General features: G+C 47.6%; 1 protein-coding gene across 50 annotated transcripts in view; it reads left to right on the top strand.

Moving 5' to 3' along the window:
* SORBS1 (sorbin and SH3 domain containing 1) overlaps positions 1-27449 on the top strand; it is a 221408-nt gene that overhangs the window by 127880 nt on the left and 66079 nt on the right. For 13 of the 50 annotated variants that reach the window (XM_045197526.2, XM_071221176.1, XM_071221186.1 and 10 more), the window contains 8 exons: positions 744-1439; positions 2048-2410; positions 6083-6227; positions 10221-10250; positions 14343-14515; positions 16541-16604; positions 18464-18538; positions 18865-18927. In XM_045197526.2, the coding sequence (XP_045053461.2) occupies positions 744-1439; positions 2048-2410; positions 6083-6227; positions 10221-10250; positions 14343-14515; positions 16541-16604; positions 18464-18538; positions 18865-18927 (1609 nt within the window). The remainder of the gene's footprint in view (positions 1-743; positions 1440-2047; positions 2411-6082; positions 6228-10220; positions 10251-14342; positions 14516-16540; positions 16605-18463; positions 18539-18864; positions 18928-27449) is intronic. The other 37 variants (XM_071221194.1, XM_071221201.1, XM_071221205.1 and 34 more) reach the window with 8 other exon arrangements.

Consider the following 27449-nt stretch of genomic DNA (forward strand, 5'->3'; position numbering starts at 1 on the left):
TGTTCCGTGCACACCAAAAAGTGGAGACTACATGCTTTTAATGTCATGCCTGTCTTCCTTGTAATAATTAGTTCCATCAGATTGTTTCCTCTGAGAAAAGAGCACATGGGGATTCTAAGTCCTCGGCATTCTCTTCTTGGGGAGCTTTTATTTGTTATGCTTATGGAATTGTGCACTAAAACCCAGTGACTCAATTAAGACATCTGCTCCTGTGAGCACAAATAAGGATGACTCTTCCAATTCCGCATTTCCTAAGGGAAAAGAGTGAAAGACACTGAGCATTTTACTGAACTTCAGCTTTTAAAGCCAAAGGCAGAAAGGAAGACTCTTTGAGGACGGGAGGTGTCGAAAATTGGGGGCTCAGGGCTTCTTCCTCTGGCATTAAGCCCTGGGGCACCCGTCTTCAGTCAGGAGGTCTGAAAGGGTGCAGGTCAGCCAAGGATTGGTGTCCAAGTCGACTCAGCACGTGGCCTCTCCCGGGCTGAGCTCAGCCTCCCCGGGATGTAAGGGAGAGTCGGGCCTGCCTCTCCAGGTGAGTATGATTCAGTCTTTGGCTTTACCCAGAAGAGCAATGCAGACTCCATGAGGAGTCTAATTTGAGGATTTGCTTACAGACATGTCTAGAACTGTTTTTTCTTTCAATTGTGTTATGCTGCTATTTCTAATGGTCGTCCTTCTTTCCATCTCCCCTCCTCTCTCTTTTTTCCCTGTCTTGACATGGTGTCTTGAAAATAATACTAAAGGTTCTCTCTCCCCCACGCCCGCCTCTCCCTAAAGAGGGCCGCTTTGCATGGCAGCCCCCTGCCCTCCACAGTACCTATAAGGACTCGCTCTACCGGAGCTCACCAAAGCCTTACGTCCCACCCAGCACCCCCAGCCAGCAGAACCCCTCACCCCCCCAGCCTGTCTCTGTGGCCCCGGCAGCCAGATCAGCTCCCAGAGGTGCGGTGTGCCCTGGGCCCTCACTTCCGGGTTCTGCCTTCCCCAGTGCTTCATCCCAACCCCAGCGCCACTGTGCAGCCACCAGGACAGTGTACAGTGGGAATGTGAGCTCTAACCCACGTCATAGGGCAGTTGGGAATAAAAAGGTCAGCAGCTTATATGTACCGTGTTTATCCAATAACATTTGCCCAGTGGCATCGGAAAGCCTCTCTCGTGTTGCACGTGACCCAGCCAAAGGCACTCGAGCACCGGCTCCCAGCATTGTCTCCTGCACAGCCGGCACGGGGAAGCCACCCTCTGCTCCTCCTCACCCTCCCAAGCTATTCTCTGATCCCCATAAAGATGCCGTTAACCTCGGCGAGAGTCCTTCCCTGGGGACTCGGCCTTCGTTCCCAGACGCAGTGGGACCACCTGTGCTAGGCCCCCAGGGTACCTCTGATCCCGAAAACCGGAGGAGAAAAGAGCCTTACCTTTTGCAGCCGTGTTATCCAGCCAAGGCAAGGAATTAGGAATGTTTGTGTGTCTTCTGCTCTGTCTCTTTTGAAACTCATGTGAGAGCTCGTTTGTTTTCTGGGCTGCCCTACCCTCCTTTCTTCATTAATATTGCTGCAGCTTGAATCCTGAATTCCTCTCTCTAAACATCTCTGCACAGTCTCCTCTGTCTCCCTCTCTCTCTTTCCTGTAAGTACGTAAGTGTGCCAGAGTGTGGAATACAAGGACTAACTATGGTGAGAGATAGTGTTCATGTTTTGTAAAAAGGTGCCGGAGAAATTGTATTTACTTCCAAGCTTTCAGGCTCCGCAAGCGGCTTCGGGGGTTAAACACAGCCTGCCTGCCTGTTGTCTCTCTTTCTCTCTCATAAAGTGTTAAAAGGATTCAAAAATAGATGGATGGAAAGTGAACTTGGATGGGGCTCCGTCTGTGTCACAGGGTGTCAGGAGGCCAACTGGCTAGCACCGACTGTCTCATGCACTCTGGGGAAAGGGCACCGATTAAATAGTTCTCAGAATACATCATTGCATGTCCACTCTCAACTGTTTAAATATGGAATTCCTTCTCCCTGCTGCCGTACCCCTTTACGTAACGACCCCCTTATTTCCCACAGGATGCCACCTCCTCCAGCCCAGCCCAGCCTGAGGTTATAGTTGTCCCTCTCTACCTGGTTAATACCGACAGAGGGCAAGAAGGCACTGCCAGACCTCCAGCATCTCTGGGGCCACTGGGCCCCCCAGTCCCGGCCACCGCCCCTGCCGGCTCACCTCTGACCTTCCCGACTCTAGATGATTTCATTCCCCCTCATCTGCAGAGGCGGCCCCACCACAGCCCGCCGGCCAGCGCTCCTGGCCCCCACCCCCCCGTTAGCCAGACACCACCATCCTTCTCACCACCACCTCCGCTGGTCCCCCCGGTTCCGGAGGGCCTGCGCGGAGTCTCGGAGCCTGACCTCACGGGAGCTGTTTCAAGTACCGTAAGCTCGCTGGGATCCCTTCCTCTCGGCTTTCCTGAATGTCTGCTCCCGGCAGTAAAACACCCCTTTCTACTGATGTACTAAGTTCCGAGGGAAGCGTTGGCTGCCACTGTGCTTGTGTGATGACGGGACCCGTGTTTGCTGTACCTAGAGTGCATGCCTCCCGCGTGTGTCCCCCCGGTGCTATCCTCGCTGTCCTGTTCCGAATGCACATCTTCCTGAAAGACCTTTGTTTTCCCTCAGAGAAAACAACCTCCGTGGCCTTGCCTCGGGCTGGTGCTACACGCCACAGGCCCGCAGAGGCAAAGCTGAACTGTGTGGAAAAGCCAACAGCAGTTTCTCCACCAAGAGCAGGGGAGGAAGAGATTCGCTCTTGTGTTGATTTAGCAAGCAAACAAACTCTTTTCTGCACAGCAATGGCAGGGACTAGGTTAAAAAAAAGGGTTGAATATGATTGAGAAAATGAGTATAAAAGCCTTGTACAAATATTAGGGCTCTTCCTTCCAAAGGCAAAACATTGCTGGGGCCCCGGAGTGGTGGCTCCCAGGGCCTTGGTGGCAACACAGCGCCTCACTGGTCCTGAAGTCGAAGGGCCCTGGCACTTCAGGTCCCACCCTGTGAGGGACAGGTCCCCGTAGGTGGGAAAGCCCGAGTGCTTTAGGGAAAAGCCTAATCCAGGTACTCAGTCTGTTCTCTTCTCAGGAGCCCTAGGGATTGAGAGACTGAAAGGAGCTCAGTCTGAGTTATAAAATGGGGGTGCATGGATCTACGCTCAGGGCTGTGGGGTGCAGTGGGGTGAGCATGTGAAAATTTCTCCGGGCACAGAGAAAGCAGCACCCAATAAGTGTTAGCTACGTTGCTGAGGACTTGCCCCAGCAAGGGGGGGCCAGAGTCCCTCAAAACAAGTAAGTGGCTAATTAGCAATCGCTGAGTTCCCACCATGTCCTAGGCATTCTTCTAGATTCTCTGTGTACAACCTTGAACAAGGCCCAGCCCCTGCTCTCAGGATTTATCTGGGTGGTGGTCTCAAGCTCAGTGTATGTGGGATCATCTGAGCGGCAGGAAAGCGCATTTAAATTGTCAACTCCAGGTTTTGCTTCTAGAGTTCTGATTGAGTGGTCTGGGGAGGGACCCAGGGCTCAGACCACTTGGTCATGTGCATCCTGAGGATTCCGACACTGAGGGCCCATGGGCCACATTTTGAGATACAGGGTCATGCAGTTGGCTGATGGAACTAAATGTTCACTGGCATCCCTTTGTCTAAAGAGGTGTGCCTACAAAATGGGCTCAAAGGTCTCGTTAAACTCATGCAGAGTTTATGCAGAAAGCAGGAGGGAAACTCTTTGGAGGGGTGGAGGGGGCTTTTAAAATAAATTATAGTGAGATTCAGATGCAGAGCTGGGAATGGCAACATCCTGGGCCGGCATCTCTCCTCAAAGCTCCAGATGCAGCACAGTGCAGTTAGGTCAGGACCCTGCCAAACAGGCCCAGGGCTTGGATATCCTAGCTCCGAGCTTTACAACTCTGCTCTGCTGGAGGAGAGCGCTAGATTGTTCCCTGATGCACTCACCTCACCCTCACTCAACTTATGGATGAATTTAGAGGCCACCCTTGTTTTGGAGAATACAGGTATTCTTCCCTTGGGCCCAGGGTGTTTCTCTAGAGCAGCATGTAAAGCGAGTCTTATTTTTCGTGTGCTGGTATACAGTGTGAGCAGCTTCATTGTGCACCCTATGCTTTATCATTTGTGTAGCTCTAGGTTCTCGTGTTGAGTTTGTTTCCAGGGCACCGGGCCAGATTAGTTGGGACAGTGTCCTCAGTTCCTCCAGCCCGACCGGTCCACCTGCTACGGGCTTCCCGGGAGACTTCAGTTGGCCTGATAACTTGTAGTTTGGCCCCAGGCAACAAAGTGAGAGGTGACTAAGGAAGCTGCTTGGGTTCCCCAACTGAGTGAGGATTGTCAAGGAGAGTAGATACCCTGGGCACGGTGGCCAAACCGCAAGTTGACATCTGCCCTGTCTGCAGCAATTTGACAGTAAGAGGGAAGCAGAAAATTCATATGAATTTATCCAGGTTTTTTAGTCAATAACCGTTTTTGTAAAGTTCCAGAAATGAGACTTGTGCCCCAGAGTGAAGTTTATAAAATGCTTAATGCTCACATGATCTTCCAGGCATCACCGGCAGTATTTACACTTTCAAAAGCCGCGTGCCTGAGTTTTTGTGTTTCTTGGCTGCATTGTGGCAGAGTTTTCACTGGTCGGTCCTTTATCTGTATTACATCACTTTGGAGATGAATTAGGACAGTGCAATTGTTTTCCTACCTTACAAATAAAAAAGTGAGATGAAGCACTTTTGTACAAGATCACATTGCGCCACACTGGGTGTCGGGGAAGAGTTTTCTTCACTAAACTGAGCTGCCACTCACACACAACAGCTGTGACATGGGGGCACTTTCGGAGGAGTTGGACCGACCCAGCCAGGGTTTTTTAAGAAGCCATCCCTACTGTGTGTCGGAAGCTGTCCTGGGTGCTGATACTCACGTCCCCTCTTGGTGGGCATGTGTTCTCTTGAACTTTTGTTCTTTTGGACAAAAGTCGTTCAGAAACACGTTTGCTGGTAGGCGGCTCCTGCCATTCATGTGGCATTCACTGAGCACCTGCTGTCGGCAGGGCGCGGTGCCAGGGTGGGGGTCGGGGTGGGGGTCGGGGAGGAGGAAGGGAGGCATGGCTCTTGTACCGCAAGTCCTTACGGAGCGATGGTCGCTGCTGGAGCCTGCGAACTGCTTGTGTGCCGTGCTTTTTTCCAGAGAGTAACGCAGTCTTATTCTTCAGGCCCTTTCAGAATGGTATTCTGGTGTTAGGGTCTATAAATTCTACAATAGAAACATTGCAAAATTTGTAGCTGTGATAGAGGAAACTGTCTACACATCCTCACTGCATTTTGAGGTCTTACTTGCTGTCTTTAAAAAGACTGGCATTATTCCCACCATGCAGATGATAATGTGAATACGTAGTAATCATTTTATTGGTATTTCTGGCAGATATGCTTAGGTTTTTAGAAGTCAGGATTTTCACAAGTCTTTACTCCAGAGGTCTATGTCACTCGGTACTGGAGTGAAAAAGCATCCCAGCAAGACAGGGTACTCTCTGAATCTCAGGAGCAAGTGCTAGGAAGGTTGTTCAGTGATGTGGGTAAGAAAAGCTTTCCACGAGTCCCCACCCTCAACTCTTTCTATTCCTACGTCTGCAGCTTCCTGTCCTCACATTGCCTCACGTTTCTTTAAACACGAGTACTAAACTTTCCTGATTTTTCCCAATTAAACCAGCTCTCATCCTGGGATCGCGTTTGGAATTGCATGAGTCTTGCATGTTTTTCCTACTTTGATTTGAATTTGCTTTTTCAGTAACTGGATTGATCCACAGTTTTTACCAGGTGAAAAAAATGAATGATGCTGCTGAGTCTTCCGGGAACTTTACCTCCCCTCTCTCCCCTTACTAATACCAACACAGAGAATAAGCATTCCAGATTAAGCTTCTAACTGGAATTAATGATGTCTCATTAGTTACATTTCTTTTTATAATTAAGGTCCTTATAAAGCTTTAAATTTCTTTTTACAAAATATTAACTCTAGGTTTCGTGTACTGAAAGTTACAGTGTTTGCTTTCTTTCCAGGATTCCAGCCCTCTGCTAGACGAAGTTTCTCCGTCCCGTGCTGGCACCGATTCCCTCACCTTCGCACCAGTTAGCAAGCCATCCTCCGCCTACCCCTCCACGACAATCGTCAACCCCACGATCGTGCTCCTGCAGCACAACCGAGGTGAGGGAGCTTCGCCGCACGCCTCCCCCTCGGCTCCCTATTCCATGACATCTGGGCCCGTAATTCTGCCTTTCCACAGAAATTTTCACAAATCTCATTCTTCCCCGAGGCCATCTGCCCCAGTTTAGTCCACAATCCACAAAGCAGATCCTAGCAGACAGACCCCTGACTTGAGGTGATGTCAGGTATCGGAAAAAGTAAGCTGGTCCAGTGCGTGTCCCACACCTTGGGTGTTCAGTGTCTTCAGATGTTAGCACCAAAAAGAAAGAAAAGGCAGAGAGAAAAAACCGGTGCCCCTTAGTTCCTCGTCATGAGGTTTCTAACCAGAGCTGAGTTGGGAAATGTAGGTACAGTTAGACCTCTTTTCAGTAGGGTCCTAAATCATTTAGTTCTTTGACATCATGAGTGTTTCTAGAAAGCAAAATTTTGAGTGCCAAAATTATAAAAAGAAAACATAGTGGATGGAATGTTTTCTAAAATGGAAAACAATTTTTTGTACCTCTCAAACAGAGGCTGTTGGACTTTTTCTTAGTGACCCAGCAGCCCCCATTCCTGCCAGCAGCTCTCACACTGAGCTACCTTTCAACACCCCCTCTGGGGGGAGCTGCAGTGGCTGTTTGCCCCTTCGCTCCCCGGCCCCAGACGGCTCGGCGGAGGGGCTCCGTGTTTGTTTTCTCCAGTTCCTCTGACTGCTTCTTCCCCTTCTTTGCAGGGGCGTCTTAGGTGAAACAGAAGTGCTTTTAGGTAATAACTGCATATGTTCACCCTTCTGCTTTAAAATTCCAGAAGATGATCCTAAAACCCAATGTCTTGTTTCTGGAATTCAATAGAAGAATAAACTTTCCTTTCCCCAAAGGCCTTTGCGATGTCAGATGTAAAGTTTCCAAGCTTTCTGAGTTTCTGAGTGTAGAAAGAGTTTCTTCATCTGAATTTCAAAGAACCATGGAGGTTTAATTATTTTGTTCAGAGTGCAAAGCTCAGTACCAAAGCTTCATTTTCTTGACTTCCTGCTTGCCTCCTTCATAATTTCCCTCCCTTCCGCCTCTCTCTCTGCATTAACTTGGATGAGGATAGGGCCGAAGTCTATTTTTAATTGTTCTCCATATTAAATGGAGTTTTCTGTTTCCTGCTTCCAACTTAAAAAAACAGATGAATGGAACATTTTCTCTCACTTAAAATCTTCCCACTCAAATCTTAGTTATTTTAGTAATTTTATTTTTTTCACTATATGCGACTCCCATATTAATTTTCACCCATGAATCTGTGTTCTTCAAAAATAAAAAAGGGCCTGAACCCCCACACTAAATTATGTAAGAGCCCATTCTCCTCTCAGCAATAGCTTTCTCTGCCCAGAAAGTGCCCGTAATGCAGGACAAAGTGAAATTTTGCTTTTCTGTGAACTTCTTTGTGACTCATCTTTTTAAAAATCCCGTCAAACAGAAGCAAGTTAGTTCCCAGAAGGAAAAGCAATTTCTCTAAAAATGGGATTCATTCCCAAGGCAACTTGGTTTTTTGGGAAATGCCAAGTATAATGTCAGCGGGTCCTGCCAAGTCCCTCTGATGACACCTAGTGAGACATCTCTGGGCCCAGAAGTGCCTGTAGCTCCTTTTTGCTTCTTCCCTGAACAAACGGGTTCTTCTTATTTGCCCAAATGCCTTTGGCTCTTACTTTTCTCTTTTGTCCAAGCCTTGCCCTTGAGTTTAAAAATTAGAATTGTATAGCCTGAATCGCACATCTTTCAAAAAAGGATACAAGTACATTCGTGTTTTGGAATTAGAAGTAGCTTCCCATAAAGAGCAAACCATATGTTCCCCCAAGGAGGTGGGGCAGGAAGAGTCAAGGAGAATGGAAGCGGCTCGCTGGCCCAGCCTCAGCTTACTGATTGTCAGTGGGGTTTAGGTCAAGTGTTTTTGGCTTTGCTTTGGAATTGACCCAGCCTGGCAGCTCTGCTTTGCCTCACAGATAATTCCTGTAAAAACAATTTCTTAACTGTCGCAAAGTCTCCTGAGGGAATGATAACTTTACTTCTCTTCTGGAATTCGAGTTTAGGCACCCTAAAGAAAGGTTCCCTTCTTTCCTGCCCAGACTGACCCGGGGCACAGTGTGACGACAGCCCTGTCCCTGGCAGCCCGCTCCCTGGACCGCAAACAAATGGAGGGGCGCCGCGCGTCTGGCCTGGCTCTGAGAGCCACAGACAAAGTGGCCCTTGCTCCTCTCTCCTGAGTGTTCACATTACACACGTCTGAGGGCAGATTGCTTATGATAGTCTGGTAGGAGGATCTGAATCAGAGAACTCTCAGGACTGAAAGAGAAGCATGAGTCCCCTGGCTCAGCTTCTGTGTTAACTGACTGATTTGAGAGAGAGAGAGAGAGACACTGATTTGTTGTTTTACTCATATATGCACTCATTTTCTGATTCCTGTCTGTGCCCTGACCAGAGATCGAATCCATAGCCTTGGTGTATCGGCATGATGCTCTGAGCTACCCGGCCAGGGCCAAGCTTCTTGGTCTTTATTGTGCCTGGAGTCTTGGGGGTCTTCTTAACTTGCAGACTCAGATTCAGCAGTCTGAGGCGGGGATGAGATTCTGCATTTTTCAGCAACTCACAGGGCGTGTCGGTGCTGCTGGTCCATGGGCCACACTGGAGAGCAAGAGCTCAGCGGTTCCCCGACTCCTGTCACATGGAACAGTCTGGGGACCGCGCCAGGGTTGCTAATTTCTAACTTTGCTAAATAACACCTCTGAAAAACAATTGCTATTATCAACATCACGTGTCATTCCAAGAAAGAAAGGCCATTTCACAGGTCAGAAATAGGAACACATCATATTTTAAATTGAATAAATTTGCTTTTACCTGCTGGGGAGACCTGGCCCGTGGCTTGGAGAGCAGAGTTTGGGATCCATGGATCCAGTGAGCACTTTGAATCAATAGATGAGGGAACTAAGGGAGAGACTGAGGACACCGAGGTTCCATGATTAGTCATGGCATCTGGCATGTGGCTGGCAGAGCTGAGCCTTGAGCTCTGCTGGGCTCCTGTTGACCAGCCAGTGTGAGTGAGCCTCGTCCATGGGTCAGAGGTGGATGGGGCTGCTTCCACCAGCTGGGAGCTCCTCTGCTGCTCTGATTCCTTCTTGCCCACGCCAATTCTGGAGGGAAGGTGGGTTGCGGCCAAGGGGAATGATGATAGCACCCATGGGCTGGCAAGCATTCTATTTTTATCTATGTGGCTGCTTTATATTTAGCGGCTATGGAAGGTAGAGGTCATTTTTGTGCTCATGCCATAGCACGGACACACAGGACTCTCCAGAGGAGAGGTTGGCCTCCCTGCCTCACGAGCGCCTTGGAGGGTGAGACACCCGTAGACCTCACTGTCAAGGAATGGGGTCCTGGTGATTAGAGCTGGATAGAACCCTGGCGTAGAAGATAAGGGGATTCTAGGTTTTAGACCCTGCTCTGGTTTTCAGTGTCATCTTAGGTAGTTTATGTCCCTAACTGAGAGTGTCTCTACCACTCTGACCTACCTGCTAGGGCTGTTGCGAAGATTAAACACATCATCTTGTGTGAAAGCTCTTAGAAGAACGTTTGGCATTTCACAAGCACTCAGGAAACGTAGCTGACATGGTTATAATTATAATCACTTTCCCTCAAAGGGTAGCAAGACTGGGGTTGTATAAACTCCTGCTTCCTTGAAACCGGTGGAGCTGGGAGGGTCTCCTTCAGGGATCAGAGTATCTTCAGATGAGATGTAAACAACCAGAAAACAGTGACAGTTCCCTGAATCCTGTGCAGATCTAGGGACAGGGGGATGAGACAACAGGAGCCACGTTAACACCCCTGTATTCACTGGACACGCGGTGTTTTCGCATCTAAGCCCAGAGGACAGCGAGGACACAGATACTGTGGTCCTAACATGTTAGGGCGGGACTTGTTGGTTTGACCATGTCTTTGTAAATCTCACACTGTGTATTTTTTTTTTTTTTTTTGATCACAGAACAGCAGAAACGACTCAGTAGCCTTTCAGGTAGGTGACAAATATTTCTTTACATGTTAATATCTGTCCTGTTAAAGCTGGCTTCTGCTCACCACCTGATGTTGGGACAGCACAGCCTCATGAGCTCTTTTGAGATGCTGGGGACTCTGTTGCTGGACAGCAAGGATGGTGACAACTGGCATGGTTGTTGCCTCCCTGCAGCTTGCAGGCTGGTGGGGGCAGACTAGACAGGTGGACCAAACTAGTAAATGTCTCCTGTGACCTGTGATACATGCCTCGCTGGGTAAAAACAAGATATCCTGATTGAAAAGAACAAGGAGTTACGTTTTAGATGGAGTGTGTTCATGTCAGGCCTTGCTGAAGAAGTCGCCTTTCTGTTGCTTCTATCCCTCTTCTAGGATGTGACAGGTTGGGGGTGGGAAACACGAGAAAGTTCTTTTCATTTTGAGTGGCAAGCCCAGATGCCAGCAGGTGACCTGGGGATGATGGACCCAGGTGAGAGCCTCCGGACCGGCAGTGCCTGGAAGAGTGTGTGCGAGCTTGGCTCCTTGAACTTGAGCTGGCGTCAGAATCTCCTGGACAGTTGGTCAAAGCTTAGGCCGCAAGTGCAGAGATTTGGATTGAGTGAGTATAGGGAAGAATGTGCATTTCTAACCAGCTGCCAGGGGATGCTGACGCTGCCCTCTGTACCCACCACACTTGAGTAGCAAGCGCCATCAGGAGCCAGCAGTGGTGGGGAGTGACTACAAATACAGTCGGATACCCAGGCTCACTCCCTGGTGACGTGGGCAGGACTGCCAGGAGTTGCCCGTGTAGGCTGCAGCTGAGGAAACCCAGGATTGGGAATGTTTAGCCATGGCCTTGTGGCTTTCTGCAGCTATTTAGCTTTGAATCCTGATTCTACCACTTACTAACGTGCAGCTGTAGGAGGTTACTCTTGATCTCAACTACAGATCAGTTTCTTATCTGTCAGATGTTCCGCTTATAAACAGCTTAGCACTGAGCGATGGCATTCATGAAGTGCTTGATGGGTGGGAGTCCCTGTTTTCCATAGGTGCCTCCATTGGTTCACTTGTCACTTTACTGAATGTCTACTTTGTGTCGACACGGAGCCAGGCTCTGGAGCCATGTCGGGACTGTGCTGCCCTCAGGCAGCTTCTGCCGGGAGGGTTTGTGACCTTGAGTCAGTCACGGACCTGTTTGGGGAATCTAGTGAAGGCAGCGAGTAGATTCATTCCCTAGAAAAAACCACACGTGTGGAAACACATGGGTGTGGTAGGTGTGCAGAGAAACTTGAACTCCGGGGTTCAGAGCCCCTGGTTTGGTGGGTAACAAAAGCCACCATTTGCTGAGCAGCTGCTCCATGATTTTGTGTCACTTCGTCCCACTGCTGTCCTTGTGGTTCTTGGAAAGCCCAGGTGGGGAGGACATGGGGTTCTCACACCCTCTCAGCTTTATCAGGACTTGGCTGTGGAACCAGGACAGGCTGTGGTTGAGCACGAGGTGCCCTTTGCTGCCCCCTCCTCAAGGGGGCCATGCTCCAGCCCACTTCGTCTGTGGCTCCAGCCCAGGTTGCTGAGAGCAGGGTGGCTCGGGAAGAGAGGGAGCTCCTGCAGGCTCCTCCCTACCTTTGGGAGTTTGAAAGGAGCAGTGGAATAGAGTCTTTAAAAGACACCCCCGCACAAAAGTTAAGCCCTGCGTTTGGTCCTGGTTCATCCCTCTCACAGCTGTTTTTCCCTGAGTAAGTGGCTTTACCTCTCTGAGCCAGGTTCCTCTTGTGGGAAGTGGGGATGACAGTCCTTGCTCCTGCCTGAAAGCGGTGTTGTCAGTGAGGATCATGTGCGACAGGAAGCTCCGAGCTATGTGTTGCACCCTGGAAAGTGCTGAAGTTTACTTAAAACCTCAGCCCAGGTTTTAAGTAATTGTTGTTAAGCCACCTGCCATAAAAATATTTTTAAAAATTCTCCGGACCCCGAAACCCTGAGAATGGCATAGCTGTGGTCTTCCTCTTCTTCTAAAGAAATGGCCTTGAAGAAGAGGAGTATGAGCACCTCCCAGCACCAGGTGAGACAGCTTGAAGTCTCAATCACACTAAGGAAGGCCTTTCCAAAGGGAGGAGAATGCCCGCAGAGCCATTTTAAGGGTGGGCTCTGCTAATTTGAAATCCCTCTCCATGTCCCATGCTTCCTACCAAACCCTTGGCCTCCTGTTGGAATTTCCTGGGGGCATGAGGACTCATCCCTTGAAGCCAGTCTGGCCTTAACATCCTTAGAACTCACGGCGATGACTTCCGGGATCCGGCTTTCTGAAGGGCTCCCTGAGCCAAGTCTCCCACGGAATGTTTAGAAATCGTTCTACGTCCACAGACTGAATCCTCATTTCAGCAGTCAGTTTCAAATCTCGGCAGTCACCCCAAGGAGCAGACTGAAAGTCGTGAAACCTGAGGTGCCCCCCACGTCAGTGTTTCCCCACTCCCCCAGCCCTCCCCCCCCCCCCCCCACAGGGACATCTCTGACCTCGGCACACCTTTGTACGTACCCTCGGGTTCCTTCTTTTCGCCAAAATTTAGTCCTCCGGCCAGCACTCTGCACCTCTTCCTCTCTCAAAGATGAGAACCCCCTCCTCAGTCAATGAACAGGTGCCTACTGCGTGAGCAGTTACTCATCACCAGGGTACATCTCCATCCCCTCCGTCTCACCTAAGGGCCTCGCTGATAGGACGTAGTCTCCCCCAGCTTAGACCTTTTTGCCCCCCTCATCCTGTGACCTCTCTGGTTGCCCTATTTCTTCCATGCCCACCTCCCACTTGCTACCCCACTTGCTGCTTATATATTCATTTCCTTCCCTGCAATCTGGCATCTGCCCCCATGCCCTCCTGAAATTTCTCCCTCAGAGCGATCCTGTGAATCTTCTCTTGCTTCATTTCTGGGTTTGGTGTTTTTTTTTGGTTTTTTGACATATTAACCACGTACTGCTTGGAATTCTGTCTTCTCTGGTTTTAGCGACACCTCACTCCACTCTTCTGGGTCATCTCCTGTCCCTCTAACGCCTCCTGCACCATTAGGGGAGCCTTTTCTTTCCAGCCCGTGACTGTGACATTCCCCGTGCGTGGGTTTCAGTCCTTGACTCTGTCCTGTCTACCTCCACCCCTGGGCTCCTCCATCTCCTTGACCTCGGCCATCACTTCTGTGCTGGTGGCTCCAAAATTGCACTTCCGCTGGGGCCTCTCACCTGGGCTCCACTCCCACATTTCTTCTAGGGGTTTCTAGGGCATTTCTACTTGAGCATCTCGCTGTCATCTCAAAGTTACCATGTCTAAGTGAAAAAGGCCATCTCTCCCTGCCTTCCCCAACCCAGGTCCCTTTCCTTTGCATGGGAATGCGTAGCATCTGGCAGGTGCTCAGTACATGCTTTCCCGTAAATAAATGACACGGCTTGGAATAACAGGTTAAACTTCAGCAATTTTTGATCTGTAGACCTCATGTGGTATGTTATCAGCTCTATAACTTCCAACCATGAATCAAATGCAAAATATTCTAATGTTCACTTAGCTATTTACAGCTTTCTGAGTACTTTGGCATAAGTTATCTTGTTAGGTCCTCTCAGAGCATCTCTGTGAGCTTGCCAGTGAAAGTGTTATCCCCATTTTTGGAGGAGAAAGGAGAGGCACAGAAAAGTTAAGTGACTCCCCCAAGATGAACAAGGACTTTGAAGAAATGTTTGGCCACCTCTTTACGGTTTTACCTGCTCCCTGACAGCAGGAACCGCTGTGAAGTCTGGAGCACCAAGCGTATCCCTCTGCAGATTTTTTTTTAAAGGGCCAGATGGTAAAGATTTTAGGCTTCACAAGCCATACGGTTTCTGTCTCAGCTACTCAACTTCGCCATTTTAGCTTGAAAGCATCCATAAATAATACGTAAGTGAATGGGTGTGACTGTATTCTAATAAAAGTTTATTTACAAAAACAGGTGGCTGGGCCCAGTTTGCTGACCCTTGCTCCATGTGAAATTTGTTCCAGCTGAGAATTAGCAAACGCACAGGGAGGGGTTTTTTTGTTTGTTTGTTTCTTTTTGCTTTGGAGCCACCAGAAGAGCTTCAGCTAATGATTGTTTTTCACTTCCAGATCCTGTGTCTGAGAGAAGAGTGGGAGAACGGGACTCCGCACCGACCCAGGAAAAACCCACCTCTCCTGGCAGGACTACTGAGAAAAAGGCCAAGGATGACAGCCGGCGGGTGGTTAAGAGTGCTCAGGACCTGAGTGATGTGTCCATGGACGAAGTGGGCATCCCACTCCGGGTACGAATCCCGACCAAGGAGTCCTTCTTAGGCTTCCTCTTAAGCCAGTGACAGGCATACACCCCCGAGTGCCTGTGGACACCCCTGTGGGTTGCAAAGGCCTCTTAAGGAGGGTCCTCACCTCTGTCCACCATCCAAGCCCACCTTGGTCCTGGGCTCAGTGCGCAGCAGCTTTCCCTAAGGCGTGTATGAGGTGTTCCTAAGTCTCGTGAGGAAAAGGATTTCGTGGCGGAATGAACATGGAGGAAAGCTGGGTGGAACAAAGACAGTGAGATTTCTCTGCAGAAGGTCTTCTGAGAGGCGTTGGGCACATGCGAGTTCAAGGGGAGAATGTTGTGGGCAGTTTCCCAGTCTGTCCCCTCCATGGACACATTATTTATTGCTCCGTAGAGCAGACTCGGAAATTGTTAGTCCAGGGTTAGAGAACCCTGGGGAGAGTGAGGCTCTGGGTCCCTGTTCACGGGTTCTGGAAGGAGTTCCCCTGGATGGGAGCTGGCCCATCACCCAAAGTGAGAAGGAAACTCTAAGGCAACCATAGAATGGACTCAGCCTGCCGAGGCCTCCAGAACAGAGTGGGTCTCAGGTGCCCCTGCCCAGCCCTCCCCCTGTACAGGTATGTTAGCCTCCTGCAGGCCCTTAGGGACTCGAGGGAAGCCCAGCTTTTGAAACTAGATTAGGGTGAATCTTGTTCCTGTCCAGGTGCCCACCAGGACACTGGCTGCAATGTTTCTCTGTGATGTCCGTTGAGCTAAAGGACAGGTTTGTGGGTCCTTTTGGAGAAGGCTGATAGAAAGAGCAGTGGGCTGCATCTCAAAAGAACTGTTGTCTGGTCCTATGGAGTAATAACTAAAATACTACTACTAATAAAATACTAATGAGAATGATTACTCATAGTAATCACAGTTACCATTTGCCAAGTGCATTATCTCATTTAAACATCCTTGACTCAATGAGGTGGATGCAAATGTTAATCCCATTTTACAGGTGAGGAAGCAGGGACTCGAGAGCTTAGGACACTTGTCCGGGACTGCGTAATTTGTGGGCGACGGAGAGAGCAGTCTGTCCGAACCCACACCCATCGTGTCAGGCAGCCCTTCCACTCATCTTCTCAGAAGCTCTTGGACTTCGGGCATCTTTGACTTATTTTTCCTCCTCTGTAAAGAGGGAGTGACAATATCTGGTCTAACCACCTATCCCCTTCCTTGTTTTATTTTTATCTTTAAAAAAAGAGCCATGTTACTAGGATGACAGCTCTCTGGCATTGACCACTGTAACGGGCTACATTGGAAGGCACGCACTCCAAGTCTGGCCCTGTGCGAGGTGGCTTAGACACACTTCTGCAGGACAACCTGATGAGCAAGTGTCCTTTGTCTCATACGTGTTTCACGGAGGGTTTACTTCAGTTTAGTCGTCTGTATATGGAAAGAGACTCTCTCTAAAAATGAAATTTTTTAAAAATTATGTAAAAATGGACACAGTTTCAAGTGGATCTTCACTGTTTTCAAAATCTATGTCCTTTTGGCCAAATGTTACTTTGTAGATTCAAGACTGAATCTCTTGGTTTATCTTTCTCAAAAGTTTTGAATTTCTTTTTTTTATTATTATTACTTACAAAGCCAACTTTTTTTTTTTTTTAGATTTTATTTATTTACTTTTAGAGAAAGGGGAAGGAGGCAGAAAGAGAGGGAGAGAAACATCAATGTGCGAGAGATTTGATGATCAGTTGCTTCTTGCACGCCCCCAACTGGGGACCTGGCCCACAGCCCAGGCATGTGCCCTGACCAGGAATTGAACTGGCGACCTTTTGGTTCACAGGCTGGTGCTCAGTCCACTGAGCCACACCAGCCAGGGCAGTTTTGCATTTTTTTAAAAAAGATTTAAATGTGGAATCACAAAGATGTATAGAATTACATGAGTTTAGACTTGAGATGTTGTCACTTTCCATTTTGATTTAGTAATTGTAGAAGTTCTAAAATATACGAAGATTTCCATTTTGTTTTACTCTTTGCCTTTGTTTTTCTCCAGAACACCGAGAGATCAAAAGACTGGTACAAGACCATGTTTAAACAGATCCACAAACTAAACAGAGGTACTGGTTTGCTTTTGTAGAAGCTCTGCTATGCTCGTATGTTGACTGTTGTGGTGAGGGCCTAAACTCACGTCTCTAGGGTGCCAGAAGACTGCCTCTGCACTTGACCTCATTAAGCACCAGCCTGCCTGAGCCCAGCTAGACACCATCAGGGCTGAGGAGGGAGGGGGCTCTTATGTGTCTGCCTCAGATGTGGGATTTGAGGTCAGCTCAAAAGTCCTCCCTCCCAGATGTTGTGGGATGCAACAGGCTGAGCCCAGCCCCCTCCCTGCACTCTGGCATCTGCCTGCCTGGGATGCAAGCAGCCCAACTCCCACCTGCTTCCAGCTCATTGTGTCAGCCCATGACTGCCTTGTAGGCAGAGCAAAGTGAGAAAGCCCTGAACTGGGAGTTAAAAACTTCTCACCTGGGTTCAGTCCCCCAGGACTCATGTAACCTTGGACCAATCACATACCTCTTTGTGTTTGTCCCACTTCCCTTCCTCCAAGGGTGTTGCAGGGTCCAAAAGAGAGCAACTCCTGCTGCCTTGTGAAGTAGCATGCCTGGTACGCCTGTAAGGTGGTGTTAATATGAAAAATAATCTTCCCCACCTGGGAGCCAGCCCTTGGCATGTAGCCCTGAGAGTCAGTCAAGAGCTGACACACCAAAGCCTGCTTGAGCTGGAAGAGAAATGCTTCCAGTCAGATGCCCGCTGGGTGGCAGCTGGTGACCCAGCATGGTGGGAAAATGCCAGGCCAGCGCTTGGGCAGGTCATGAGCCCTCAGCTCCCACCCGCCTGTGCCGCCAGTCAGCTGATAGGCAGGGACACAGCTGCACCGTGGGAAGTCCCACTCCTCCCGCGGGCAGAGCATCGCGTCCTCCCCTGTGGCCAAATCCAGTCTGGCTGCCTGGCACAGATGACACACGAAGGCAAAGAAAAAGCATTCTGGTCAGTGCTGGCCTAAGTCACCGATAAGGAATCTCTCTGATTAGCGGTGGATGCCAGCTAACGTCGCTGTTAATTAGCTCCTGCAGTGCTCGGAATGGACCTGGCTGTGCCCCCCTTCACACTCTTCTAAATATCGAGATGCTCACTCGTGCTCATGTCTCTGAGCCAGGAGTAAGTCTGCTGTCGTTGGGCGGACGAGCTCAGTCGTGGTGGCGATGCTAAAGCCTGGATCTCCGATGGGATGGCGTTAGTTCCACTGGTCGCTGCCTAAAGCCAGTGTCCGTTTCCTGCACCTGTCTGTGTCTCACCTTTAGACCCAGCTCTGGCAGCCCAGGTGCCGAGACACAGGTACATGTGTGAAAAATACATAATTCTGCCTCACAGGCAGTGTGGTTCCTCTCCTGCGTCACAGCTGTTAACAGCCTGAATCACAGGTCCTCAACAGAACCGTCTGCCTTAGAGGCAGGCAAAGGTATTGACAAGTGAAGAACCCACTTGTTTGCCTTGATTCTCGTGTCCACAGCACAAGTTTCATTTATTAAAAAAAAAAAAAAAACATTTTATCGTAGTGTTTCATTACATTGTATTTCTTAGCATAATTAATATTTTTGCCTATAAAAGGTAAAAACTTGAAACTTTGTGCCAAATGCCTCTTGCTTACTAGAGCCTACACACATACACACACACGCATATATATTTATATGATTCTTTATCTAAGAAGAGAAATGATATTGTCTCTTTAGATGTGTCTCAGTACTTCAGGCAAAAGGACTGGATTTTTAAAAGCCATTTTAACTTCTCTCATGTCACTAGTGAAGCTTGGTATGTTCCAGAATTCAAGGAGCCTGAATTGTGTGTGGATTCCTATTCGTTCATTCTCTCCATTTGTATCTTCCTCTATTCTCTCTCCCAAACCTGCTCCTCCGCCTAGACACTCCTGAAGAAAACCCTTATTTCCCTACGTACAAATTCCCTGAACTTCCTGAAAGCCAGCAAAATTCTGAAGGTACCATAAACTTAGACAGTGTATCTGTTGTCCTAGCCTTAAATTAATTCTTACAGTTCCATTGTAGGAATGAGATTTGGCTTTTAGATTTTGTTTTTATAGTCGTTTTTGGTTGGTGGACCTTTTATTTCACTCGTTTGCATGATGTGCTACATTAAAGTAACTAAGGCCTTTCTAATGCATTAACCTGTTTTTAAGTGCAATGCCCGTGTGCTTTAATAACACTAAAATGGGTAATCAGCCTTTCAAAGAGTCAGTTGGGGATTTGTCAGTTCCTCCACTTCATGGTGGGTAGTTTCAAAATCCACTGCTTTTCTCTGCTACAGAGGACAATCCTTACACTCCCACCTACCAGTTTCCAGCATCTACTCCTAGTCCTAAATCTGAAGGTAATTAAAGGGAAATCATGTGCCTCTCTTTGTGCCGATGCTGCTACTTTCCTTTTTACCTTGGGTTTTTTCTCTGGTGGGTAAGGGCCGTCTCCCAGTCATTTGCTTCCCTCTAACCTTGTGCTGTGTGGTGTTGTCTTGCTCCTCACTGAGTTTGTAACCAGCGTCTGTCCAGATGGTGTTTTAATCCCATTCCCTTGGAGTCACACGGTTAACGGGGTAGTCAGTGAAGCTTCGTTATGATGCTGTGAACATGTGGGGCTCTGGGAAAAGCCATCCATACCCAACCAACCAGGGTTTATGTTGGGGGTGGTCACATAGTATTGGTGGCTGGGCAGTGACTCAGGGAAGCTGAGTCATTATGGCTGGTGGGCAGGAGGTCGGCGTGCTATCTGTCAACAACAAAAAAGTTACCCGGTCCCTACATGTGCAACTGGCTCATCACCGCGTCCCTCTTGTCATGGACCCTCCAGGTGTATCTGCTTGGTAGGGAATTCCCAAAGAGGTATCCAGGCATGAGATTCAGTCATGGTGGGAAATGATATTTCTTGAAAATAGAGTTTTTGGCCAAGTTAGAAAATATTTCCTAAAAGAGCCGGCTTAGGAATTTGGCCGTGCTGGGGAGGATAACCACACTAATATCTAAGATATTCTTCACTAGGGCAAAAAATCTAGGTGTCAGAGAAGGTTCTAATGGGCAAGTTAAGGAGTCAAGGGCAACATCCTGAGAGTTATTCTAATCCCAAGATTGTCTGATCTTTGGAGAGTGATCCAGAAAGAGGGGAGTCCATGGGATGTGCCGGGCGAGTTTCAGTAACTGCCCTTCCAGGAGGACGTGTTGAGTGCTCTGAACTTCACCCACTCAGGCGGTACTGAGCTCTTGCGTGTGCCGTGCGCTGTCCTTGGAACTGAGGCTAGTGCCATGACTGAGACCTGCCCTCTGTTCTCAAAGTGCACATCTGGCAGGGAATCAGATGGGGCCACTTCATCATGCTCTGTCCAGTGTGGTGGCCGTTGCAAGAGCGTGTGGCCAGAAGGCCAAGGAAAACCTTGCTGGCACACAGCAGGTCCTTGGTACACACCTGGAGAATGTGGATGAGTGACGGCTTCGGACCATGGGATCGGAGCTGTTTTCTAGCACAAGCCCAGGGCCACCACCGCAGTTCTTCTCTGCTCTAATGAGGCCAGCAAACCATCCTGCACGGCCCTTCTCATCAATGGTAGAGCCGTCCATTCGATCATTCACCAGCCTTTTATCGATCACTTAACGTATAAGATGACACACTGGCATGTGTTAGTTTTATTTAAAATACCTTATTTCCTTTTCGGTCTCCCTGTTGTTACGTGCTAGTCTTTGGTTTCCAATCATTTCATGCCGGGGGCCTGTTTTGAATGAAAAGAAAAGTCTACCATACGAAAACAGACTTGAAAATTAAAAGCTGAGGGTTTAATTTTAATTGGTGACCTCCTCACTGCCACCAAGGGCCTCCTTGGTTTGAGATAACCAAGTCCTTTTATCTTGGGGTGCTGATTCTACCCAAAAAGCATTGCTTAAGAAACAGTTGACTGAGGACAAGGGAGTTTTGGGCAGGTACCTTTGACTAAATGCTGGTTTTGATTTTTGCTTTATTGGGACCTGGGAACTGAACCCACTCGGTAAGACAAGGTTCTCTTCTATGGCAAGCGCACACCGTGCCTGAAGGCGTGTTATCCCGTAGACGCAGCAGACGAAGGGCACCTGCAGAAGTCCTGTGGAAGAGAACAGTGGCGCCCATTGGACTGGAAAAATGCCATAGGCCTGTCACAGGCAGTGCCAGCAGATGGCACAGTCTGCCTGGCTGTTGATCTGAAAACAGGGTTTCACGGCTTCACACCCAGGGCTGCCACGTCATCCGCTGCCACACCTAGCGGCCCGGGGTGATGGTGATGTCCACCTTTTGGTTTACATCAACTCAGGCACAAGCCACAACTGGGGTTGTTTTGTCTAAAGGCATAAACAAAAAGTGGTGACATAATAACTTTTCACCTATAATTTAGGGAGTAGACTGCCCCCCCCACCCCCGACCAAAGACCAAAAAGGAAGAAATAGTCTCAAAGGATAAAAAGGAAAAAGAAATTAGATTGGACATGAAAATTCATAATACCCAATGTAATTAAACTTTAACACACATTTCTAAGAAGTCTTCTTCCCTGGAGAGCTTTTAAAAATAGGGTAGATGTCATCTCTTGCCCACACTTCTGCCGAGATGACAGATGCAGACAATGAGATGAGGGCTTTTTACAAGTGAGTGAAACCTTTGAGCCAGATCACTTTAAAGAATTGTTATTTTGATTTTTTTTTAACTATTAAGAGACTCTCTGGCTTGTGGTTTTGATGTCTGTGAGCTCCAGCAGGTCCTCCTCAGCCCTATCCTTGGTACAGCGCCAGTCCTATGCTCCTGATAGGTGGCCCTGGGCTCTGTAGGCAGGCCCTTCTTTTTTTTTTTTTTTTTTTTCAGTTCTCACATAAGGATATGTTCATTGATTTGAGAGAGAAACATCAATTGGTTGCCTCCCATATGTGCCCCAACGAGGGATTGAACCTGCAACCTAGGTATGTGCTCTGACTGGGAATTGAACCCACAACCTTTTGGTATACAGGATGTTGCTCCAACCAACTGAGCCACATGGGCCAGGGCTGCATACTCTTCCAAATATGGGAAAGAGCTACGCCTTTCAAAGAAAGGTGTTAAAGGCAGATTAGCACCTGAGGCTTTACCGGTATTTTTTAATGAATGATAAAAAACACATCTTTATTAGGAAATGTGAATCGTCATTTCAGAGTTTATCCCCTGGGGAGGAGGAGACTGTTGCTGCTGCATTTTTTTGTTTTGTCTGAATTCAGAATTTGAAACTAGAATTATTTGCAATAAATCTATCTAAACCTGCTTAAAGCCACTACCTCTGTCTAAATTCTGGTTGTTTATACAGTATGAAAAAAATATTTCTAAGTGTCTCAAAGCCGATTCTCTTAAGTAGTAAAGGACCATGTGAAAGTTTGTTTATGCTGGCTAAGCAACCTTCTTTCCCCAGCTACTGCGGAAAAAGTAAACTTCTGGCCAGACTTTCAGAAGATAAACAGAATTAGCATGTCTTAATCAGTGAGGTTTAAAATGTTCTTTTAAAGAAACCTGTACACTCCAATAAGGATCTGCCCCTTTTAGTCACTGTAGAACCTTCTCGAGCACCCTGTGGGGCAGGAGCGATATGTTAATTACTCTTTGTTGCATGAGGCAGTTGGGAAGAATTGGGGCTAGGAAATTTGGGGAGAGTAGAATGAATTCTTTCCTGTATACCTTTGTCATTAGGAAGCTTATCAAAAATAAAAATAATTTACCAGAATAACTTTTAAGTAAGGCTAAGTAAATGAGTTTTACTTTCTTTTTTTAAACCTTTGCTTGATCATCTTTTTCTCCATCATTTCTTTGTCTCTGACCCAGAGTGACTTGTCTGGGATCTACACTCCATTCTCTCTCTCAAAAGCAAATGTTCTTTCCTTGCACCCGAGCTGCCACTAAGTCTAAAAGACTGTGAGTGTGGGGAGCGGGGATGCTGATGGAGACCAGCACAAGCCCCACCCTCTGCTGCACCCAGACCTGGAGGGGCTGCCTGGAGGGGTCTCCAGACTCCCTGCCCATGGTTTCCTCCTGAAGCAGGAGTGAGAGTAACAAACTGTGGAGAAACGGCATGAGAAACACTAGCACTGCCTCTTCCCCTCCTTCTCTCTTCTGCTTTCAGCAATAGCAGCGTGGTGGCCAGCACGCCAATGGCTCAGAGTTGTAATCCTATCAATAATAACGGCAGAGCCACCGCCGTGACTGTGCTTCACTCTGCCCTCTGCGGCGCCCTTAACCAAATACCAGGCTCCAAGCTGAGTGCATCGCAGTGGTGATGTCCTCTCCTTTTCCCAGCAACCTCATGGGCAAGTCCTCATTTTATCAATAAAGGTGTGAAGCTCAGAAAGGTTAAGTAATTTGTGCAAGATCACACAGGAAGTGGGAGAGCCAGAATTCAAACCCCGGTCTCTGAAGCTCCCTAAACATGGGCTTGTCCCTACTCTGTTCTCCTGCTCTGCTGATCCCTGGTCCTCTCCTGCTGAACTCTGTGTTCTTGGTTGGCCCCTTGCCAAGGGCTCTCTGATGCCCAACTCCAGCTGTCCCTGCTTCTGAGTCAGTCCTGTCTCCCTGGGCTGAGCCAGTGTCTCCTGGGATGGCATCTGGGAATAGGAAGTTAGGAAAGTGCCCCTGACTCTCGCCCGGGACTGGGGACCACTGGGATGGGAGAACACTACCCTTTTTACCCTCCAAAAGGGGAAGACACTCACTAGTGCAATGTGGGGAATTTGGATATAGAATTAGAGTGGGGACTACAGGTGCAAAAGTTCTATTCATGGAAATAGAAGATATTTTCAAGTTATCCTTCTAAATCAGCAATAAAACCTTGTGGTACAGAGCCTGTGAGGACCCCTTTGGCCTTTTCAGGATGAAGAGCTATCAGGTCAACCAGGGGTAAGGTCCCGGAGACCAGCTTTTCCCCTTGCTTTTGAATGCCTCTGGCACCACTGTCAGGCTGGTGGTGGCCACCTCCTGGTGAAATAACTTAAGGCATCATCCCCAAGACATCCCCAGGTTGTGGAGACGCATCATGTCCATTGGTCTGTCTCATCGCACATTTTCCTTATTTCTCGGTGAGGATGCACTACGGCAAGGATTTAGGAGGCCGATTTTCCCAGGCACATCTATATTTGAGTTCAAAGAATCCCCTACTGGCCTTACAGGATTTCTAAGAATAGCCTTATTTTTCTTGAGTCCAAGCAAATCGTTCTATTGTGAAGATGCCTGGCCAGGATCTGTGCCTCCTGCCCCAAACTCCAGCTAGTACTGCCCAGAGGAGGGGCTGAGCTGCTCGCAGCGGTCACCTTTGCTCTCCTGACTGGAGCTGCCCAGAAGGTCTCCGCCCAGCAAGTGCACACACTCATCTTTGCTGGGCCTGCAGCTAGTTGAGGCCTTGGCGGTGACTCCCTTCCCACCTTCACAGGCCGGGAATGCCACAGGCGATGAGGTCGGTGAGTCCCTTTCCAGCCTTTACCCCTTTTGCTCCTTTCCTGCTCCACCTCATTCTCTTCTCCTTCTTCAGATCTGTTTGTTTCCGAATTTGTCTTCCATAGCTACTCTACACCCTCTACTGATCTTTTTCTCAACCCTTAACATTTGATTGCCTTTGATCAGAACACAGACTGCTTTAGGAACCCTCCCCCAAGCTCCCTGGACTATTCCCGACCACCTGGCCCCATTTCCTCTTTTGCGAATCTTCCTCTTCCATCCTGCCCAGACTTTGTCACCCACCTCTGCACATGCCTTTTTCTTTGAATATTTTTGGTTGTGGTGTGTATCCTTATCTTGACCCATTTATCCTTTCTCTTCCTAACTGTGTAGGATAAAGTAGAAGGAATTAATTTGAGCAGTGGAAAAAGATTGTGTTATAAACAAGCCATTGATAATGAAAAATAATTTGAATTCTCAAGGCCTAGGAAACACATAAAGTCGAAACTTAATTGATAGTAGGTGAGTCATTATGCAAATACTGCTCTTTGTCCATCATCCCATACTTTTAATAGAACAAATACAGTTAGATAATTTTTATAGAACATTTTCAACTAGCACCTTTTCTAGTGTCTTTAAGATTGTCATTAATTCTAAAAAAGAAGAAGAAGTCTTTTATTAGAACTTAATTTTTCAAGTCACTGTGGTTGAAAAGGCAATTATGTGCCTCCTGGCAGTTTTGGGAGAGTAGCTGTTCCCAAATGCGCCTCCCAGGACACGTTGCCAAAGCCCAGAGTGTAGTCGCTGGCGTGTGAACCCCGGAGCCCAGCAGGGTCCTTCGAGCCCTGAAGTGAGCTGTTCGCCCTGAGTAAATCCTGCTTAGCGTCAGAGCTTCCTGGAAGGCACTGGCACAGGAAGTTCTGAGTGTTGCTGCCAAGGTTTGACATTTGCTGCTTTGAGGGGCACAATCAGCATGTGGCTCCACCGTGAGTGAGAATCACAAGATCCCCGCTCAGCTGAGCCCCCTCTGGCATTGTTTTTACAAAGCCCTGGAAAAAGAGTAAAGGCAGGATTTCAGACACTGACAATGTCTGTGTTCACGGGCAGCTTGAGAAGTGTTTTACTGAGTGTGTCTTGACTACAGTTAAATTCTCTCACACACACATACACACATACACATACACACACTCCATTTGGCTAACTCTAGTGTGTAGAAACACAGGCGGGTATCCTTACCCCCAGTTTTCCCATTCACTGGTATTTCTAACTTCATACCCATCTACCCCAGCGTAGACCTAGCCTGCCAGGTGTGTAGAGCAAGGAGCAGCAAATGGAAGATGTAGCAAGAGTGACTCGATTTTACCCATTGTCCCTGGAGAGCAGCAGGAGGAAAACTAGAAGTGTGATGGGGTAACAGAAAACTTGCTTAAGCATCACCAAGGAGGGGGTGGCAGAAAAGCAGAGCAAAGGCCTCGAGGGCTGGTAGGCAGCCAAGCCACACGGCAGTGCATGACTTGAGTTTCAGAAGGACACTCCCCCTCCCTTGTCTCTTGCATAACATAAATTATAATGGAGTGGCTGCATTTCCCCCCAGAGTTGGGCAGCTAGGGTCAGGTGACCCATAGAACAAAGCACCCATCCCAGTCACAGGGCTGAGAAGCGGCATAGGGAAGAGTACTTTGAGCTACGGGCAAATTCCCTTAACCTCCCTGGCCCTTAATTTCCTTGTCTATAAAATGAGATATTTATTCCTACAGTTTTGGCAAAGGCTAAGTAAGATGATATTAGTAAATTACCAGCTACTATTAGGCACTTAATAATGGGGGCTGCTATTATTTTTATTCAAAAGTACAGGTAAAGTTTTCTTCCATGAGGTTTGCAAGACAAACATAAATTCAACGAATAAATTATGTGTACCTGGATGTCCAGGTGAACCCATACAAGGTCAGTTTGCCATCTTCCAGGTTTGGTGAGCTGACATCCACATGTCAGACTCAGATGCCATGGACGCCGGGTGAGAAACGCAAACCTTGTTTCCTCTGAGACACCCCTGCCCTGTTAGCCTTGGGTCGGTGAGGTTTACTTTTCTGCCTACACCAAATAAGAAAGAACTTCAGGAACATTCAGTCAGCCCTAGCCCGGTGGCTCAGTTGTTTGGAGCATCATTCTGTACAGCAATAGGTTGTGGGTTCAATTCCCAGTTGGGTTGTGTATGGGAGGCAACTTATCGATGTTTCTCTCCATCAGTGTTTCTCTCTTTCTCTCTCCCCCTCCCAGCCTCCCTCCTTCCCTTTCTCCCTAGATTCAATCAAAGTATATCCTTGGATGAGGATTTTTCAAAAAAAAGGAACATTTAGTCATTTTCTCTGTTGTCTTCACCACACCCACCCATCTTTTCTATGTCTGCTTTTCAAAAATACATAAATTGTTTAACGCTCGAAGCTACTTTTTTTCATCTTATAAGATATATTTCTCATTTTCTTTTAACAAATCTTCTAGAAATCCACATTAGAAAACTCTAGGGAGAAAATGTTTTTAAAGAGCTCAGGCTTTAAAAAAAATTCTTTGAATATTTAAATGCCTTTTCCTTCACCATTTGCTTTGTACCTCAACAACAGTTAACAGTTAGAAATTAACCCTCGCCTTACCATCTACAGATGAACTGTATTTCTCCACGGCTCAGACAGATACAGGGCTGTGAGCTAATGCTAGGCTAGATTTTAAGCACTACATACATTGGTTTCCAACTAAGCTAGTTTTTTATTTGACAGCCAATATTTTTCCAATCAAATTCCTGCGATCAAAGTTGATTTTTAATTGTCTTTGACATTGCAGCCTTTTATCAGTACAATAATCAGAAGTCAGTTTAAAACAAAACAGACAATACAAAATTCTTCAGACAGTACTGCAAAATATATACTTCCAGATCCCATTTTATCTCTCCTGCCCTATTTTCAGATGTTGAATAAGCTTACATACTCAATTTATGGCAGAGAAAGGCTTGGCCGTGCTGGTTAGAACAACCTTAAGCCCTGGTCAGCTATGATGTTGACTACGCCCACCCATCCTTAAAGCAAAGCGAAGGAGTGGGGAGGGAGGGCAAAATAACTTAGTACCTGAAGACTTTTCTTTATTCAGACTGGGGGAGACCTGGAGCAGATAAAAATGTGGAGAAAAGAAGAGAGTAAGAAGGGGTGATAGAGAGGCCATCTTTGATTAATACTTTACTTAAAAATAACAGCAGTGTTAGCTTTATTTACATTTCACAAAATACTCTGACCTTTACTGCTATGCAACTAACAATGATTTCTGTAGACAAAAGGACTTAATTAACACTTTGTCACTAACATATATTGGATCCTTTGTCTTGTCTTTTTAGGTTAGTTCATGTGTTTTGTTAAAGTCACTACAGATTTTAAGAGAAGGTGTTGGGTCTTCATT

Source organism: Desmodus rotundus, chromosome 4 (genome assembly GCF_022682495.2).
Source record: "Desmodus rotundus isolate HL8 chromosome 4, HLdesRot8A.1, whole genome shotgun sequence".
NCBI classification, from domain to species: domain Eukaryota; kingdom Metazoa; phylum Chordata; class Mammalia; order Chiroptera; family Phyllostomidae; genus Desmodus; species Desmodus rotundus.